At 42.2% G+C, this 19,395-nt stretch overlaps 3 protein-coding genes across 7 annotated transcripts in view; 1 reads left to right on the top strand and 2 right to left on the bottom strand.

The window, feature by feature from the left end:
* STX3 (syntaxin 3) overlaps positions 1-4,617 on the top strand; it is a 71,996-nt gene extending 67,379 nt beyond the window's left edge. For 4 of the 5 annotated variants that reach the window (XM_025046314.1, XM_025046316.1, XM_025046313.1 and 1 more), the window contains exon 10: positions 3,422-4,617. In XM_025046314.1, coding sequence (XP_024902082.1) covers positions 3,422-3,589 — 168 coding nt within the window. In that variant the 3' untranslated portion in view covers positions 3,590-4,617. Of the gene's footprint in view, positions 1-342; positions 2,870-3,421 lie in introns of those variants that run through there. The other variant, XM_006911254.3, reaches the window with a different exon arrangement.
* Positions 4,618-4,883: 266 nt separating this feature from the next.
* On the bottom strand, positions 4,884-8,857 carry MRPL16 (mitochondrial ribosomal protein L16). Its single transcript, XM_006911253.3, has 4 exons — positions 8,666-8,857; positions 8,248-8,313; positions 6,356-6,504; positions 4,884-5,586 (listed from the first exon to the last, which is right to left on the bottom strand). The coding sequence occupies exons 1-4, from the start codon at positions 8,718-8,720 to the stop codon at positions 5,101-5,103; spliced, it is 756 nt and encodes a 251-aa protein (XP_006911315.1). The 5' UTR covers positions 8,721-8,857; the 3' UTR covers positions 4,884-5,100.
* A 4,475-nt stretch (positions 8,858-13,332) lies between these two features.
* GIF (gastric intrinsic factor) overlaps positions 13,333-19,395 on the bottom strand; it is a 14,104-nt gene continuing 8,041 nt past the window's right edge. Inside the window, exons 6-9 of the mRNA XM_006911360.3 lie at positions 19,223-19,395; positions 17,603-17,804; positions 15,369-15,487; positions 13,333-13,394 (exon numbers count right to left, since the gene is read on the bottom strand). The exon at positions 19,223-19,395 is cut by the window's right edge and continues 3 nt beyond it. Of these exons, the coding sequence (XP_006911422.1) occupies positions 13,333-13,394; positions 15,369-15,487; positions 17,603-17,804; positions 19,223-19,395 (556 nt within the window). The remainder of the gene's footprint in view (positions 13,395-15,368; positions 15,488-17,602; positions 17,805-19,222) is intronic.

Here is a 19,395-nt window from a genome sequence, read left to right as displayed (position 1 = left end):
GAAGGTAGGGAGAGTAATGGAGAAGATTTGAGTACCGGAATGCTTCTGAAGCATGTATTTCCAAGGTGCTGACGTGAGAGAGGAACAGGTGTTGTCAACTAGTGATCGTGCCTCCCCACTGACCAGTCCTTCCATGGGTTTGTGACAGCCTATATGAAGAGTTATAAAAGGCCCAGAGGTTTCAGAAAGTGTCCCCCTCATGACAGGACTTTGTTGTACAGTGGGATGGTTAATTCCAGGGCCTGTTGTGGGTACGTCCAGTGGATTTCTCAGGTTTAGTGCTGACTTCCCCATTATTCTCTCTTTTTCCGATATTTCTGATCTTTCCTCTCCACCTTCTAGGTTTGTGGCTGATTCTTGATGTCGCTCTTCACCACCGTCCTGTGCACTGATAAGCTCCTCCTCCCCTGCCTCCCTTAGAACCCGATTTCACTCCAGCCTGCTGTGGTCCCTTGTCTTCAGAAGGGAATGGAGTTCGAACGGCCCTCCCGAGAGAGAGCGGGATCCGTTCCTTGGTTTCCTCGTAGCCATCCTTGGACCTGACCCAGCAAACCGTCTAGCCCTGGAGGAATCCAGTCTACCTGATGCAGCCTTGAGTTTTCCTCAAAACCTCTGCTCCACCAGTTCTGAAGTACCTTTCCTCCTGAAGGGCTGAACCAACCCACCTCTCTCTCCCCTCCGAAGTGTCGAATTTTGCCTTGTACCTAGGGAAGCCTATATGAGACCTTCCCAAGGTGCTGTATTTTCTACCTCATGGACTATTCTTCTCCCAGAAATTGCAATGTATTTTTTTAGGGGGTGTGTGTGGGGGGGATTCTTTAACAAAACAAAGGGATTCTTCCAAGTTTGGCAACAAGAAGGCTTAGAGCTGAGTCTTCTACTTGGCAGGGTCCCAATCCTCACAGTTTGTTGTCCCCACGTCCTGAAAATGAGGGATTGGCAGATGTCATTTTGGTCTCGGAAAGCTGACTTGTTTGAAATTCAGCCTTTAATTAAGCTAATAGTGCGTTCAGCTTGGTGGCCAACTTCGATGTTTGTCTATGTTGTGTTCTCCTGTGTTTACTCAAGGATGCGCCAGCATGATACAGTCATCTGAGGTTACTGTTTGTAAAGGCTGAGGGTATGGGATATTTATGTTCATGGCTGAGTCTTGGAAACTGTTTGCTCATTGTTAGAGTGACGTCTTACGAAGGCATTGCTTGAGGCCCCAGATAACCAGTCACTTAAAGCTGGGCCAGGGACAACCTAAGGTGCTTGAATCTCAGGCTCTGGAAATGTGTCCGACTGGTGCAAGCATTCAGCCACTCATTTCACGTGTCCCAGATGAATCTTTATAATCGTGTGTGAGATGTATGCACATATATGCACGTGTCTCTCATGAAGCAGGATGCTAGAAGTGGAGGATATTCTAACCTCAAAAGAATAACCTTGAGCTAGGCTAAAAATTAGGTAAGAGACATTTGCTTACTTACAAATGAATCCTAGTAGAAATATGGTCTTCCTATGTCATCGAGAAGCCTGCTGTTTCTAGATGAGAACTGGATTAATCATAGATCTTTGGGGTGGGGGCTAAATTGATCTTCATTAAGTTTTTTTTTTTATGCTTAGCAGAGGTGTGACAAGTTTGACAACCCTTCCCCCCACCTGCTGCCTAGGCCAGGTTTGTCCAGAGAATGTCCCCAGCAATCTGATAGTAGTCGTGTGACCTCTGAAATGGCCTGTCTTCAAGGCTGAGTCAGTGGGGGGACACCAGGTTCCACTGAGTGGCTCTTCCTTCTACCAGGTTAATGAGCTCGACAGATTCTTTGTCTCGCCAGTTTTTGTCATGGAGGAAGCAACAGCCAATCAATTTTCAAATGTGGTGACTGTGCTGACCCAGTGGCGAGCCTCTTAGATTCCCTGCCAGTCCCCGCCAGTCTGCCTGATTAGTATTTCAGCGTTGATTTTTATGCTTTCTAAGATAGGGTGAGCACCCTGATCCAGGCGCTGCCCGTCGGCGTCCTTTGCAAAGCTACTTCTCCCCATCATTGCCCAGCACTCAGACAGAGCCAAGGGGAATCCCCTCATACCCATGGCTATGAAGTTGACTGTGGACTGGCTCCAGCAGCAAGGCCAGACAAGCTCTGATCATAGGCTTTTGCTCTCCCAAGATTGAGGTTTGGAATACAATAAGTGAAGGGTATTTTTTTGTTGTTGTATTTTTAGAAATGTAAACTTGATTATTTTATTGCTATTTAAAAATAAATGACTTTATATCGATTGTGAAACAGTTCTGGCTCGGTTTCCCTGCAGAACATTGGATGACTGGGTGCCACCGTGTGGTGGTTTTTGTTAAGGTTTTGGAAAGGGGTTAAAATCTTTTTTAAACATGTGCTCGATCCGATGGATCAGAAGTTCTAATTTTCGAAAATGGTCTAACTCTCAAAGGATACACTGTAGCTGTATTTGAGTGAGTTTCAGAGCTGAGGTGCTGCCCCCAAAGGAATTCGATCCAGTCATTGAGAATACTAGCTCTAGGAGGAAAGGGGGTAAGTCTGTCATAACTGTACCCGGCAGGCCGAAGGACATGGCAAACATCCTCCGAGATAGCTGTCGGTCTAGCTTTGACTCTCCCGCCTAGAAGTGACATTTCTCTTAACATTCTGGGTTCCGGAAGCCAGATCCATCTCCACTTCCCTTCGTATCCTCTTCCACGTCCAGACCCACGTTTGTGTGTCCTTTCCTTCGAACTCTGCACAGCGCTGCTGTTTCTCACGTGCTTTTTCTTTCCTTGTCGGGATGAGCAGAAGAAGATCATGATCATGATCTGCTGTGTTATCCTTGCGATCATCTTAGCTTCTACCATTGGGGGCATATTTGCCTGAAAAAGGTGAGCCATCTGTGGCTGGGGGGAGGGGGGCTTGGGGTGGGGAGGGTCGGGCCTGCTTTCACTCACCTGAAACTCGCGCGTCCTGAGGGCATTGTTTGTCACCAGGTGCCCCGATCTGGGTGGGATTAGATAAAGGTTGGAGAAAACAGAGAGATGTTTCATAGTGAGAACAGTGGAAGAATGAGTTAGTCAGTAGTAGGTAAAGAGACAAAAGGCGCCAATCTGTTCCATGCCAGGTTTGGTGGCAAATGCTTTGTTCAGAACGCTTTGTATAAGGGTGTTGATCTCTCGCAGCAAAATTTGGGCCTCGTCATCTGGGAATGGCGAAAGGATAAAGAATTCGTTCTTGCATTCGAAGCACCCCCGAACTCTTGGGAGCAGGGCCACACAGTAAACCTGATAAAAATTTTCTCCTTCACAAAGTTAGGACAAATTAACGTAGCCTCGTGAGTTGTCCCTGACCCCCGCAGCGGAGGGTTTAGTAATCCTGACCTCAAACATCCTGCTGTATCATCTTTTTTTCTCCCTCCATTTGTCTGTTACCTCCTTCAGCCTTCGCAGATGGATCCTCGCCTGGCATTTTTAATCCTTCCACCTCCGTGGTGCCATCACTTCACTACAGATTCCTCAGCGGCTACTCCTCTTTCCACTACGAAACCTCGTATGACCCAGGGCAGCAATAAACTACCCCCTGAAAGCTATGCAAAGGGAGACTTGTGACAATATAGAATTGGGAGGTGGGCAGGGGTGAAGGGACAGGGAGTACAGAAAGATGTAGCTGGTCAGGAAGATGGTTTAAAGGAATTAAATGAAGGAGAGAGAAGAAAGTACTCGTTTAGGAGAGAAAGGCAGATACTGTAGCGTACTCAGTTCACTGGGATCTTGTTTTAACTGAGTTGATCAGGGTCCGGGCACTTCCGGGTCTGGGTTACTTCTTCTCTGCAGGTTCTAGGTCTCACCTTTGACCAGCCCTACCTCTTCTTCCTTCTTCTGGGTCCACTAGTCTTAAAGTGAAGAGTGTCTGACAGGCACCATGTATGTCTTGCTCACTGCTGTGTCCCCAGTGTTTGTTTAGGTGAAAGGAGGCTGTTGCTCACTTCACTTACCTGAGTCATGTTGCTAGCTGAAACCGACTTTATTGGCCAGCAATGTGTGTAGAAGAAACTATTTTAAACACTGTCCCCAATTCAAGGTTCAGACTTGCTCTAATGCAACTTAGTGATGAGTTATATTACAAGAGGTTCATTAAAAATATGACTTTTGAGGATCATCTGTTTAGATAAATTTATACTCTTGAAAGTAAATTGTTTGCTGGCAATTTTACTTTTTAAGTGGGATAAAAAAAATTGACATTTTAGTCAGTGAACTGCTCTTTACCCACTTTCAAAAGCAAATGGTTTAATATTTCTATCCATTTGTATTTCCTTTAGTTTGAACAAGGGACAGAAAAGTACTGTGTGCTAGCTCTGAAAAATAGATTGATCTCGTTATAGGCGAACAGGGAGCTGGAGCCCTGGGGCCCTCATTTACCCAACAATACCCACGTGAGTGCCGTGCGACACACTGCACTGTACTAGAACCTGAGGGACATAGCCAGACGCTTCTTCCTCAAAGAATTTCAACTTTTGTTTTAATCAGTCCCTTTTGCTAAAAGGCAAGGGTATGTTCCTTGGCATGTTGTCCATCATCCCCCCTTCCAAGACAGAGAAGATGGGTAGCTGGGCATAAATAAATGTCTGTTGAATTAACTTATGTACTGTCATTTTTTCCTTTGCTTTCTCGAAAACATTAGTTTGTATTTGTAACTCGCAAAATGTCATAGAAACTAGCTCCTGAAGTGTGTGCACATCAAAGGCAGTACAGATATTAAGTCCGGCTTGCATCTCGAAGGTGGGAGATGTAAGCATCTGCTTCAGCTCTGAAGGCATTCATCTTGTAGCCAAGGAGGACCACAGCTCCCGAATCAATCTGGGCTGTTACTTAATCATTTAAGGGATTAAGAGTGACCAATGAGAACTTATATCCTGAGGTGAAACTCAGACTTTATTTAATATAAATACAATACAATTAAAAATCGAGAGATCATATAATTTTTCAGAAATCGTCTGCAGTATCATACGCTGCTCCTCGACTGCGACCTGAGCTACCCAGATTTTCATGGTGGGCCGTGGCAACAAAAATGGAGATTGCTTCTTTCAACAGCCTGTGTGCGTTTAGTCCTCACGCTCTCACTACACACGTTTGGGCATGTAGAACTTGCCCCAGTACCGCCCCTTCTGGGTCAGGTCATACGGGCTCAGCACTTTCCGTATCCCCAGCATGTTGGCAGTGGCTATGCGCTCAAAGGTCCAGGGGTTCTGGTTGTTACGTTCTCGTTCCTCTTGATCTTTCCGCATCTTTTCTAGAGTCTCACGGCTCACGGCCTTTGCCGGGAATGGCAACTTGTGGGCAACCTGGTCGAGGAAACCTTGGACCTCTTTGAATTCACAACGTCCACCCATCTCTACTATGAGGCGGCCAGCCCTCACGGGAGTCACGTAGTGATCGATGGCTCCTTTGCCTCCCCCCATGCGCTGTCCCATACCCTTGCGGGTGATGGGCTTGAAAGGGGCTGGTACTCGCCACAAGGCAAACATGTTCTTGGGGTCCATAGAGCGGTTGATTGTCAGGCGCATCATTTCAAAATGGCCCCAGTGAAGATAACCACCACCCAGTGCCTAAAAGTGAACGGAAGAATTAGAAACGTGAGGATTTAGACCAACTATATGCGTGAAGATAAAAATGAGTTCTAATAAGTACCATGGAGGAAAAGCCTAGAGTAGAGTAATAAATGAGAACAAGGGTGGAGCCGATATCAATGAATAGACAGGGAAGGCCTCTCTGAGGTGACGTTTAAAGCTGAGGCCAGAACAGTAAGAATTAGAGGAAAAACAAGTGTTCCAGGCAGAGGAATGGCGTAAGTGGCGGCCTGGGGAGTCTGAGCAGCAGTCCCGCGGTGTGTCCCATGGTGCGGCTGGAGTAGAGGGACGGGGAGTGGACATCAGGTTCTGAGAGGCAGGCAGGGGCTGGCCATGCAGGCTGAGGGAAAAGGACTTTAAAACATCGCCCTAGTGCCTGATGGGAACTCGATCCTAGTCCTGTGTAGCTACTGACATCAAGTCTTGGTGGAAGCTAACTGATGAGTAAGGAAATAGCCGTCCCACATCCTAAGCAGTGGATATTTTTATTGTTCCAGAGGCCTGAGAAGATCTCACAGTCCAATTATGGGGTAAATTAGGTAGCCTCTTCCTCTGTTTTTACATTATTCACTTTACATTAAAAAAAACCCACATAACTCAAATGCTTACTGAGTATTGCACATTGGTTTAAAGAGAACTGGTGGCAGTTTTAATAAAACCTGTAAAGGAGTAGACTAGAATTCGGACTATGAGATCATGTTACTCCTCGGCATCTATCCTGTTGCTGCTCGACATTGAACAAACTCACCAAGATTGCAAAACTGCCCTGTGTGAACTCAGTGGCTTCAGTGGAAGGTCCCCGTATGTCATTCAAGTTTTTATGTTCTCTTCTCACTTTGGGCACAAGTGGTACCCTTTCAACAAATCTAAGCTTGGGCCTTTCGGGAATGGAAACATCTAAAAGGAGAACAGACAACCAAGAATAAGTGAAACTACACATCTCAAAGGATCCATTTTGTTCCTAGAAAGATTTGTAGCAATCAGGTAAAAGTCTTAAATAAAAGTTACCACTGAATAATAGTTCCAAAAGTATGTTAGGTTTTTCCTGTTGATGCTTTTATTGACAGTGGAATCCTTTGGCTATGACAATAGTTAATGCAAATGTTTTTGAACCTTTGAAGGTAGCAAAATTTTAATCTTCAAACCAAAATGCATTTATTAAATGCCTGCTCTGTGCTTAACACTATAAAAGGGACCTTTTGGATGGTAGAGATATAAGACTGTCATAGAATAACACTAACATTTTTTTGGGGGGGCAGGGGGAATGTCTACTGACTGCTAGAATTGAGCTGAATGTTTTACACGAATCAGCTCATTTAATCTTTAAAACAACATTATAGCCTTGGCATTTAGGGCTTCCTTTCTTTAAAATTTTAAACTTTTAAAAGTTTTATCTATATTAAAGGGCCAAATAAACAGTGAACGGCTCAAGAATTATCACAAAGTGAATACATAAACAGGCCCACATAACTATCACCCAGATCAAGAAACAACACGAGGCAGGTGTTATTTTTAACCTCCATTTCATAGACGAGGAACTTGAGGCCTAGAGACATTGTATAACTTGGTCTTGGCCATGCAGTTAAAACAGCAAAGCCAGACAGTATGACACTTAAACAAAACTACACTGCTTCTCTGGATGTCAGTGGGGGTGGTGGGAAGAATACTATATCGTACATGAAAATATGTTCTGCTGCTCAGCCACATTCTTGTTGGGAAACTTACAACCTAGGACTCCCTTGACCAGTGCTCTTTACCTATGCAGGGGCTTTTCAGCTGAGACCTTCATATATCCTACAACATGCGACAGCTTGCTAGGTGAGGGTGGGCGGGCTGAAATGCAGGTCAGACACACTATATCTTTAACATGTCTGACATTTTGACAATTTGGGAAAAAAATTATTAACTGGTATGTCATTTAAGACATTTCTATAATAAAACAAGCATGGCTCTACGATGGAGTCAGATACAAAACAGGAGACGTCAGAGAAATATCAATTTATGGGCTAGTCAGTGTTACAGAAACTGGCCCCACCCCCATCTATATGCAGCTACAGAGAAACTTAGTAATGTAATGCTTCCTCTGGTCTACGGTCCGTATATACTCCAGGAGCATGTAGTAGTTTAACAGTTATGTGTGAAGATAAGGCTCTCGGAAGTCCAGCCCTGTTTCATTTTTTGAGATTTCCAATATTAAAAAAAAAAAAAAAGGAAATGGTGTATTAGAGCTACAAAACTGGCCTACTTTAAATGTTTGTTTAACAAATTAATGCTTTTCAAGTAATAGCGTTAAATGACTGCATATATGTAACATTTGGAGAGAACATCAAAAGTCAATTTGAGGCCAATTAGCCCGCGCTGAGGGTGGACCGCGGGCCACACACCAGTGATAGGCCATAGGGGAGCTAGCCCATTACACATTCGCTCCCTAAAAGCAAGGACTTTTTGGGGTCTCTTTTGTTCTTTATATCTAGTGTTTAGAACATTGCTCAGCACATAGTATGTCTTCAATACATACTTTACTGAATAAGTGAATGGGGATAGAAAGCACAGAACACTCCCACCTCTTCACCCACCCTCTGCTGGGTTCCATCAGAGAAAAAAGGCTTACAAACATAAAAATGACAAACGAGCGCTCACCTTCAAAAGCTGGCACGGGGAGCAGCGTCTTTAGGCCAGCACTGGCAGGCGGGGCTGCCCACGAATCTGCAAAGACAAATCAAGTTAAACGAGGAAGGCGATAAGGCCAGGGTCTGGTACTCTCTGAACCAAAGACACTCCTGGCGGAAGTGTCTCGAGGGATGGGACGCGGGTTCCACTAAGTGGGCTCACAAGCCCAGGCACTGCCCCCCGCCACCCCCAAAAGAGACCAGCCGGGGTGACTGGGCGCCAACCCCCATGAGCAGCTGCGACTCTTCTGCACTAATCTTATGGTGGGTGGGGCGGCAGCACAGCGCAGCCCCTACCTGTGCTTCAGCGACCATATGCACAGCCTTCTTTGAGTTCGGGGGATATAAGATTGAGGGTGGGAAGGAAAAAAGGCAAGGAGACTTCCGACCTGATAAAGGCACTCGCAGGAGGGGCGCACTGGCGCGAGCCAGCAGACGCCACATGGCCACGCCTGTCCAGCCGCGCGGGGATTCCCCACAGCGCCCACGGGGTACACCTTGACCCAGGTAGGCGTGCGGAACTCTAGAGCCCGGCTAGAACAGGCCTTTTCGGCGCCGAGTGGGGCAGGAAGTTGCGTTTGCGCAGGTGCACGCCGCGGAGAGTCCCCCACGGAAACTCGAGCCTCTGGGCTTGGGTTCCGGTGCCCGTGCCTGCGGGTCAGGACAGGCCCTCCTTTGGGGCTCTGCCCACCGCATCCAACCTTGGGTCTTTTCTTAGATGAGGGTGGAAAGGTGGGGAGTTTTCTCTGCGGAGGGGTTGCTGAGAGAGCCAGGATTCACATAGCAAGTTGGTTCCATTGACCTAAAAATAAGTCAAGGTTTATTGTTCAAATAAACAAGCGTTTATTACAAGGAGAATTGTAATTCTGGAAAGCAGGGATTCAGGGGGAAACCCAAATAGGGTACAGATTAGGAGGTGAGGGCAGGGGGTATTTGTGAGAAAGGGAAGGGGTATTATTAATTACGTGAATAGAAGGAATATATAGGTGCAGATAAACTAACACAGTGATGTTAATTCTAAAGAATGTCTTTAAATTTCAGTCTGGTGATCGCAAGGTCCGCTTTTAAATTTCAGTCTGGTGATCGCAAGGTCCGCTTTCCTGTTACCTTTGCAAGCAGTTGGATCTTTTTCCAGGCTGCAAACAGAGAGGATCTTTTTTGAAGTTTCTAGGACCCAATTACTGAGGGATACTCTACTAGTTTGCTAGGGCTACTGTAACAAAGTACCTCAGACTGTGGTTTAAACAACAAGTTTATTGCCTCACAGTTCTGGAGGCTAGGAGTCTGAAATCAAGGTGATAACAGACTTAGTTCCTTCTGAGGGCTTCGAGAAAGGATCTCTCCCTAACTTTTCTCCTTGGTTTGCAGATGGCCGCCTTCTCTGTGTCTCCTCACATGTCTTTTCTCTGTGCACGTCTGTCCATGTGTCCAAAATTCCTCCTTTCCTAAGGACACTGGTCCTGTTACATTAAGGTCCACGCTAATTACCTCATTTAACTTGATTTCCTCTGTAAAGACCCCTTTTCGAAATAAGGATACATTCTGAAGTGCTGGGGGTTAGGATTCCAACATATATTTTGGTGGGGGAAAGTGGGACACAATTTAACCTGTAACAGGAGCCATGCCAGTTAGATATCCCAGAGTGGTCAGAAACAGGAGAGAGATCGGGGGCAGGAAAGATCTTGCTTGACTGGTAAAAGTGCAAAGTGAGGAAATAAAGACATCTTTCCCCGATTCCTCCCCGCCCCTTTTCTTTCCATTATCTCTGTCTGGAGCAAGACTGAGCTGAGGGTGAGGAGCAATTTTGCCTTTAAATGGAATTCCGAGTTTTGACTGTTACACAGTACTGGACGTTTTAGTTACTGACATCAAAATGTTTTCTGTGACTATAAGTGACAACAATTTTTTTTTTTTCCCCTAAATCAGAGTAATGAGAAAATGCAAATAACTAGCCTTACTGGGTTAGTTTGGATAAACAGTAGCTGGGTAAATTAAGTTGGTTTCTGATAGCATTCTCTGAGTCCTACTTAATATAATTTGCATAGTGGTTATAGTTAGTTTGCATTTTTAAAAGACTAATGATGTTGAACTTTTTCTTATATCTTTGGCTTCACATACTTTTGTCTTTTTCTGCACGTGTTATTTACTTGCTTGTATACTTTGTCTATTTTTCAATCATACTGTTCATTTTTTCTTACCAATTCAAAACTGCTTGTAATATATTAAGATTATTAACTCTTGTTTAATTGTTTATGTTTCAGTTATTTTTTTCGTTTTTTAGTGTGTTCTTTAATTTTTTTGAAATATGACCATTTATAATTTTTTACAGCAAAATTTGCCAGTAATTTTCTTAAGAGTTTTTGACTCTGGTAATATGCTTGAAAGGCCAAAAGTAGGGCTCTAACATAATTCTTTTTCCAAGTTGAAAATCCTCATTTAATATGCGACTTTATAATGTACTAAATTCCTACACAATTTTTTTTGGTTCCTTTTGACATTTTATTCCATTCCCATGTTCTCCCTGATCTGAAACCAGTGCTATACTGTTCTAATGATTGCCACTTTATTACATATTTTTATATATGTTTGGTCAAGTTCACTTGACAAAAAACATGGCGGTTGTATTTTGCATATTTGGTCTTCAAGATAAAATTTAGAATCGTTATGTTCCATTCGCTCTCTCTTTCCATTTGTATTTTCTTGGTCAAAATTCTTGTTCTTCTTTTTCTTTTTTAAATCTCAGAACCATTTACACGTCTGAGCAAAATTCTTTGCTATTTCAAAGAAAGATAGGGTGTTGGTTGGTAGAGGCTACAGGAATCTTGTATTTAGTTCCACTTCCTTATCGGTGTGTTAGCTTCAGTCGTGTACTTGCTATCGGTCATTCATCTGTCTGGTTAAAGGCAAATACAATTGCACACAATTTTTTAAATGGGGGAAAAGTATTTGGTAGCAATCTTCCATCCTTTCTCTCCTGCATGGTCACAAATATTCATAATCAAACACGCCCCTAAAGCAAGTTTAGGCTTTAACAGCCATGGCCAGTAGAGGTCACAAAAGCGCATATTATAGTCATTGAAACCTTGACTGAATTCAGTCTTGGGTGTTATTATGCCTTACGCAATAATGAGACAGGCTTCATTTCATTAAGGCATTTCTCATAGCAGAATTGCAACTTGTCACAGCAGATCCAATGTCAGCCTCACTCCTCTGTCCCCCAATCCTGCCAGTACAGATGACCACACCGTTAATTATTAGGCAGGTAGCTAAAATGATGTGTTCATGCATGAAACCAACCTGTGATCCCCCTTCTTTGTGTCTCCCATACTGCTCTTATTTCTCCAATTTCTGTCATTAGAGCAAGACTTGGAGGGTGGGATTCTTTTACACACACACATGTTCCTTGCGTTGCCCAATTTATGTTAAACTAAAAAAAAATAATTTTAGTTTAAAATTCCAATTTTCCAGGTGCTTAAGGATTATGTGTTGAATGGAAAAAAACAGACAACAGAGAAGCAAACAAACAAAACCAGTCACCAATAATTCTGTCACGCAGAGATGACCACTTTAACGCTCTGGCGTGGATGACATTCCAGTACTGTGTCGTCCGCTTCCTTCACACGAAGGCCTTCTCGTGTCAGCGGGTGTTTATTTTCAACCTGAATTTTAGTGACTTTTAAGTACCCCATCCTATGGATCCACCAGGGTTTACCTATCCACTGTCCTCCTGTTGGACATATAGATTGTTCCCATTTTTCCACGTTATAAACATATGTTACGAGAGAGCACATATTCACCATTTCATAAGAGTTCCTTCCATTACAGTAACAGTCCTTTTTCTGAGGTACCACGACTGACCTAAAATATGTTTGGGATGGGGACCTGGGCCTGTGTGGGTTACAGCTCTCTCTCCTGGAAGCCATACTGTTTATCAAAGAGACGGTTCTTGCTCTGAGATGCCAGGAGGGGTGACCTGTGACAGGGCCGTTAGGCCTGTCTGCTTCTGGGGTTCAGCCTTAGGAAGTGTACAGAGGCAGTTCTCTAAGTGTCCCAGCAGACCTTTTGATCCTGTGTGTCCTCTTAGGATTCTCCGTTTGTATAACTTTCAGAATTGAGATTTTTTTGGGAGGAGGGGTGGGTCAAAGATGAGTATATTTTAGGTAATTTGATAGAAATTTTTATATCCTCTAGAAAGTTTGTGCCAGTGTTGACTCCTGCCAGTAGAGATTAGAGTTATGATTGTCTTCGAAAGCTTAAAAGTGTCATATATACATATATAGTGGGTTTATAGGTCTACATTTAGTATATGAAAATTATATATAATATATATGTGAGGTGGGTCTATAGATGTAGATCTACATCTAATAATAAATATATTAAAATTTATACTACACATTAAATACAAATTATATTTACATATTAAACATTTATATATAAGTTATATAAAATATACATTTAAACTTGATTTTACCCCGAACAAATATTGGAAATAGAAGGGGAGAGTTATGACATAACATCATTTACCTAATTTTGAATGATTTGGGGGTCTCATATGAAGTAATTTTGGCCATTTTCTGTATATTTGTACATAGGTATGTGTATGTGTGTGTGTTTGTGTGTATATATTATATGTATATGTATATGTTTACACTAAGTGATTTGAAAAGGAGTTCTTGGTATCAGAAACAAAATAAGAGTTTTAAAAATATATCATTTCATTTATAGAAATACAGGAGTGTGTTGGTTACTTAATCAAGATCAGAACAGTCTCCAAAACTGTCAGCTGGGCTCTCCCATCTCCAGTCGCCCTAGTTTTAAATGATGACTGGCAGTCATTACCTTGAGAAGTCAGACTTTTTTTTTCCCCCATGGGTCAAAGATGTTGAGACTTAAGAGAGATTTGCATCATTTATTCTGCATAATGGTTTCCATAATGTTTTTACCAGGAACTTGGTACCGCCATAGATGTCCACTATTTTGCATGGATTTGAAATGATGTGAAAAAGTTCTGCCCGTCCTTTGGAGATGTCCACTAGGATCTGGACCCACCTTATCCTTAGTACCGTGTGAAATTGGCTGTGATGTGCTCATGGTTGAAAGGTATGTAGGCAGCAACTCCTGGAAACGAGCGGAGAGTAACGCAAGGTAACCATGGTGATATAACCCCCCCCCCCCCACCCGCACTCCCAAAGCATCAGCCCATCGTTAGAGGAGGTAAATCATTGTGGGGTGAAGCGGACAGCTTGTGAGTATGGAAGGGGCATGCAAAGATTTGAGATTTAGGGACTTCTTGTTTCCAGGCCCTAAGTGGCCATGTGGACATGTCTGGGCAAGCTCCTTAAATTGTGTGAGGCTCCTTTTCCTCATTTGTACAATTGCACTAATAATATTTACCCCGAAGAATTATTTTCAGGATTACAAATAATGACTTCCAGGCACCTAATACAGTACCTGACACATAACAAGTGTGCAATAAATGGTGGTTATTATTCAAATGGCTTATTTAAGCTAATGTTAGAACATTCAAGGTAGGAGCTCAAGTTCACTTTTGAAGATTTTATAAGAAATAAGGAAGGGCCGTGGAATGAGAATTCTTGTCTTTTCAGGAAAGATAAATGGTGACGATATCAATAACCAGCTTTCAAGTAGCCAGGCATCAGAATGACAATTCCAGGCCCAAATCTTTTTGGATCTCAGAGGCTTTTCTGTTTACCATTACTTTCTTCAGAGAAGAAAAGTAATTGGCAGACATGAGAATAAACGTGCTTTACATTCCCAAAGCAATTAATTCTTGAGATGAAGGTAGTAGGAGAACTAATGATAATAATGACTTAGCATTTTTTAACACATGCTATGCAAAAGACATTGTACATACTCATTTTAAACACATTATTTCTAATCCTCACGATATCCCAAGAAATGGTTCTTACTATTTCCATTTTATGGCTGTGGAAACTGGCTCAGAGAAGATCGATTACTGGCCTAATGCAACTGGCAAATAAGAAAAGGAGCGTCTAAGCAAGGCCCACGTGACTCTGAGATCCTTATTACATGCTTTGCTGCAGTTCCACGCATCCCGACTGGCCAGAATGCTTGGTGATGATTACCATCAGATTAACTGGGTAACATCATCCTTAGACAAAACCACACACCGCCGCCCTTTTAAGTCGGAGTGCCTTTTAGTTTTTGTGCAAAAAATTGAAAGAATGTTAAAGGTTTCCCGATTCTTCCCACTTTTCCCCACACGAAATACACATATAAACGTTCCTCTCTTTGGAGATTTTAAAAACAAAATAGTACAGCAAAAGAAGGTGAAGAATGAACGTTGTATGAAGCCATTGCAGAAAACCCACTCATCCTGGGCTTGACTCTCTGCTCTGCCACACGCTAGACGTGTGCCTTGGACAAGTCCCTTTTGTGTCTCTAAGACTTGGTTCCTTTCTCTGTATGAAGAGAGTCGCTGATACCCACAGAGTTGGTGTATGGCATAAGAACAAGTAACAGCACTACACAAATAGCTATCATTCTCACCCCTCATATTCGTTTCCACTGGCTAGGAATTAACTGTGCTTTTGTGTTATACATGTAATTTTTTTAATCCCAAAGTGGCCATCTTTTTAGCTCACATACTACTTTTTCCATCGTTTTTGTTTGTTAGTTTTGTTAACATTATTTGCTCTTTCCTTCTTCAGTCCTTATCGTTTTAAGTAGATCAATCCACTTTCCTTGACAGGCTCAGCGTGGAGTCAGAGTTTTATATTTTTTAAAAATCTATTTTAGATAGCCACTTATTCTTTCTATCTATCTATCTATCTATCTATCTATCTATCTATCTATCTATCACCTATCCATCCATCTATCCATTTATCTATTATCTTTTATCAACCATCTATCATCTATCTAATCACTATATATTCATAATATATTTGTATATGTATATATATATATAACCACTGTATACATCATTATTGTATATATACACATACAATCTCACAGTTACTTATCGACTAAATGAATTAATTAAATAAAGAAACAAAAGAACGTAGCCTTCTCAGTCTGGAGGAAATGCCCACATATCTTTCTTCCTCTCACCTACACTCAGAGGTGTCTTGCCACTAAGGAACTGCCAATACGTATTTTGATTATTATTTTCAGCAATATTATTGATAGAAGAGATCATAAGGCCCCAGGATGTCATCGTGGTTTCAAATCTGTAAGAATAAAATCATACATGATTAATACCTCACCTTAGGTCAGGCAAGAAGGGGTTACTATGAAGGGCAAGAGACATTTAAATGCTTTAAAGATCAAATAAAACAATGCTTAAAGAGAAAATGCAAATGACTAATAAATATGAAATCACTTGGAATGAAATGAAGTTAAAAGAAATAGGTTTAAAAGAAAACTATCAGTAAGCAAATTTAAAAACTAAATGTCCAACAATGGGCAAATAATTAGGTGAGTGATGGAATGAATATCCAACATTGGATATTTTGTAGGTATGAAAATCATATTTTTCAACAATTTTCAGTTACATGGAAAAATGCTTATGCAATAATGTTAAGTGAAAATGTGGGATACAAATTTTATATGAAATCTGTCTATCCCACGTATATGATAGATCATAACGATTTGTAATATGCATAGAGAAAAACACCTACAAAACTATAAAAAATAGCAACAGTGATTATACTGTGGACGGATTGTAGAGGCTTTGTTTTCTTCTTTATGCTTTTTCCCCCTCAAAATTTCTACTATGTGTATTTGTTACATTTACAGCCAGAAAAAAGAAAAATCAGGCCAAATTAAAGCTAAGCTCAAAGAAGTAAAGTATATTCAGAGGGTTGTTTGAAAATGAAGTTTTCTTGAAATGTGAGTTTTATCCTGACTTGTCTATAGAAATTAGGCAAGTTATGGAGCCAGGCTGTGGGCAGCAGACACATGACTTAACCTAACCCTGCGGAATAGATCCCACGTGTCGCTCAATGGTTAATTCGTTGGCCTTTGCCAATCTTTCTCCTTTCCATCTCTCTGCAGAATCTGGATTATGCCATCTTTCCTTTAACATATCTCCTCTCTTCCTTTCCCTGACCTGGCGTCTTCCCTCGATTCCCCCTCTAGCTTAGTTTTCTCCATATTTCTCTATTGCTTCCTCTTTTTGCAAACTATAAACATTCTCCGAGATTTAATTTTCTCCTCTGTGATTTGTTTCTGATTCGATTCCTCCTTTTCCTGACAGGGCAATAGAAAGAACATGAGCTTCATAGTCATTCAAATCTATTATCTCAACTCTGTTACTTACACATTCTGTGGCCTTAGGAATATTACCTAACTTCTTTGGGCCTAAGTGGTTCTGTGCATAAAATGAGAATAATTAGATCTGTCTCCTGGTTTTGTTGGGAGCATTGTATCTGCCACCTTCTGCATCATCCTCTATTAGACGACTGTCCAGTCTCTTTTGCCTGTCCTGGCTTCTTTTTCTGGGACTTCCTTTTTACCTCCAATAGTTCTCTAATGTTTCTCTGTCCAACACTCACAAATAGACATGTCTCGAGGAATTACATCTTTTTCTCTAAAAGACATTCTCTCTTCCTGACACACCCATCAGTAGTGTTGAAGCTTCTTTCTCTTGAATCCCACATCCAGTACTTACAGAGCCCTGTGGAGTCCTCCTTGGTAGGAGTCCATTTATCCTAGATGAAGTCCTCATCACTTCACAGCTTCGTCACCGCAGTGGTTCCCTAGCTTTTCTCCTGTCCCCCATTCTCAAACCTAATTACCATTTTACAGCGTGGCTTTGCTCATTCAAAAACTCGCAGTGCCTTTCTGCACTACGAAGTCCCGCTTCCTTAGTCGGGTACTTCAAGCTCTCTACCCCATCATCCAGCTTATCCTTCAGACATTATTCATTTAATTAAATCCTGTATTCTCTTCTCTCATCAAGCTGGCCTACTCACTGGTCTTGAATTCCTTGCTCATTCCTGTCTTGAATGCTTTGTTCTAGCCACGAGAGGGTGGTATCTAGGAAGAGAGAATGGCTAGAACAAAGCATTCAAGATGTGGTCCAAAGTCATGAGGCTTCCTTGACTATTCTAATCCACAATGGAGTGTCTCTCCCTCGAATTCCTGTTTTTAAAACTATATCATATGTTGACTTATAATGAATTTTTTATCAGAGATGGCAGGCTCTCCAAGGGGCAATTACGTAAACATCTATTAAATTGTGAGAAGGAAAAAAAAAATAAGTAGATGAAGGAAGGGGAGAGAGAAAATGGGCATTCAGGTTAGGCTTGGGTAGAACGGTGAATGTCACTCGTAGCACTCACTTGAACATGGGATTTTTGCGTTGTGCTTCTTCCAGGACCACAAGCAGCGCTGATCCATTTTTCACACTGACATCGATGGTCACATTGAAGAGCAGCTCCACTCCCCTCAGCTGGTTGTTTATGGTGTAGGTGACAGTGATGTTGGATGCCAAGGTGGGGACAGGGCTAAGATAGCTGGGTAGAGTTGGTTGTACCTCATGATCTGTGAAGAGCAAAGAGGCCAGATTTGTTAAAGATTATGGGGTTTGTATTTGTAGGCACAGACTCTCTGTCGTTGGCAACCCACCCCAGAAAACAACCCAAGACACGGCAGTGAGCGTGTAGGCTTGTAGATCATTCTGAGGAACTGGCGTGATCTACGAAGCTCTCATTTCCAGTCTAGAGAACGGATCGTGGTTGAAGAACTGACACTCGTTTTGCAGCGAACATTTATTTTGTTGAAAAACATTTGTAACTTGAAGGGAGGATCGAGAGCCCTCAGTTACATGGTACTCACTGTTCATTCGTTGTGTTTTTTTTGTTGTTGTTGTTAACTCCAAGAATCTGGAAGCAAAGCTGGTAAGTTTGAAGCCATTGAACACAGTTTCTGGGGCAACGATTGTAGAATCCTAAGAAGGACTCCATGGCCGCCTAGTTACAGCTGGGACGTCACTAGGAAGCTGCCTCGGGGGTTAGGCGAATGTGTCTGTATCTGGTATGATTGGGATCTGGTTGCTTAATGAGAGGGTCTTTGTAGGTTCTGCTCTGAGACAGTTAAGGAGCTTCTTAATCTCTACTCGTCTTAGGAAGTCCATGCAGCGTAAGACGAATGATACTTTATACTAGTATTTGATTGGAAAGAAGAGTTAGAGGAATCTGGCCCAGGGACTAGTCATCTCCGGAGTGATCAATTTTTATGCAGGACTCCCACTTTCTAAATGCATATTTCTGCAGTGTTTGAATTTTAAGTATGTCTATGTTATATCTGTAATTGAGTAAAATAAAGCTATTTCAAATGAAAACATTGTGTGCTAGGGTCCCACCGCATCCCTTCGGTGTTCTGTGAGGACCAACCCTTCATATTTAGATCTCCAAGGCTTGACCGAAACGTCAGCTGTTTTTCTCCTCAGCCTCGCAGGCAGTCGATGATCAGTCACACTTTCTTTGCTTTTGCACTGTATGTGGCTTTTATTCCTATTTAATACTTATTTCCTTCTTCCAAATATTTTTGTAGTCTTTGTCTACATATCTGTCTCTCGACTTTGTAAAGAGCACATATGATAAGATAGTCTATAATGTTTGGTATATTTGTTAAATGAATGAATGAAGTTATATGTTACTTGATCGTTACAAGGATCTTCCCTCTCCGTTAACACCCCACAAAAATGCTTTGTCCATAGTAGGTGCTTAATAAATTGTGTGCCGAATGAAGTAGACATGAGGGCTGAATTTTGGGGGCAGGATGGTGCAGCTGTGTGTTCGCACACACAACTCTTTGGGCTTAGAAGTCAGATGTGGCTCTGCCTACCTGGAAGTACTGAGCATAAAACCTATATGCCACTTAAAATTGACCCACATATTATTCCTGGCATAATTTGCCACTTTTTGGCATACAGAGAGACCGTTGTTAAGAGTCCTTACCAGGGCTGCAAGACACCTGGGGTACATCCAGGTATGTCTTGCCAACCAGGGAAGGGAGGATTTGGGCAATGGACATGGGGTTGCGGAATTTCCCCTGCTTAATCTCATCAAGTATTGCATCCATGGTCTTCTTGCAGTCCCACTCCTTGTTGGGTTGCTTGGGTGTCACGGAG

The sequence above is a fragment of the Pteropus alecto genome, unplaced genomic scaffold (genome assembly GCF_000325575.1).
Source record: "Pteropus alecto unplaced genomic scaffold, ASM32557v1 scaffold43, whole genome shotgun sequence".
NCBI classification, from domain to species: domain Eukaryota; kingdom Metazoa; phylum Chordata; class Mammalia; order Chiroptera; family Pteropodidae; genus Pteropus; species Pteropus alecto.
The sequence above is the reverse complement of the archived record's forward strand: the minus strand, read 5'-3'. Positions and strand labels throughout refer to the sequence as shown.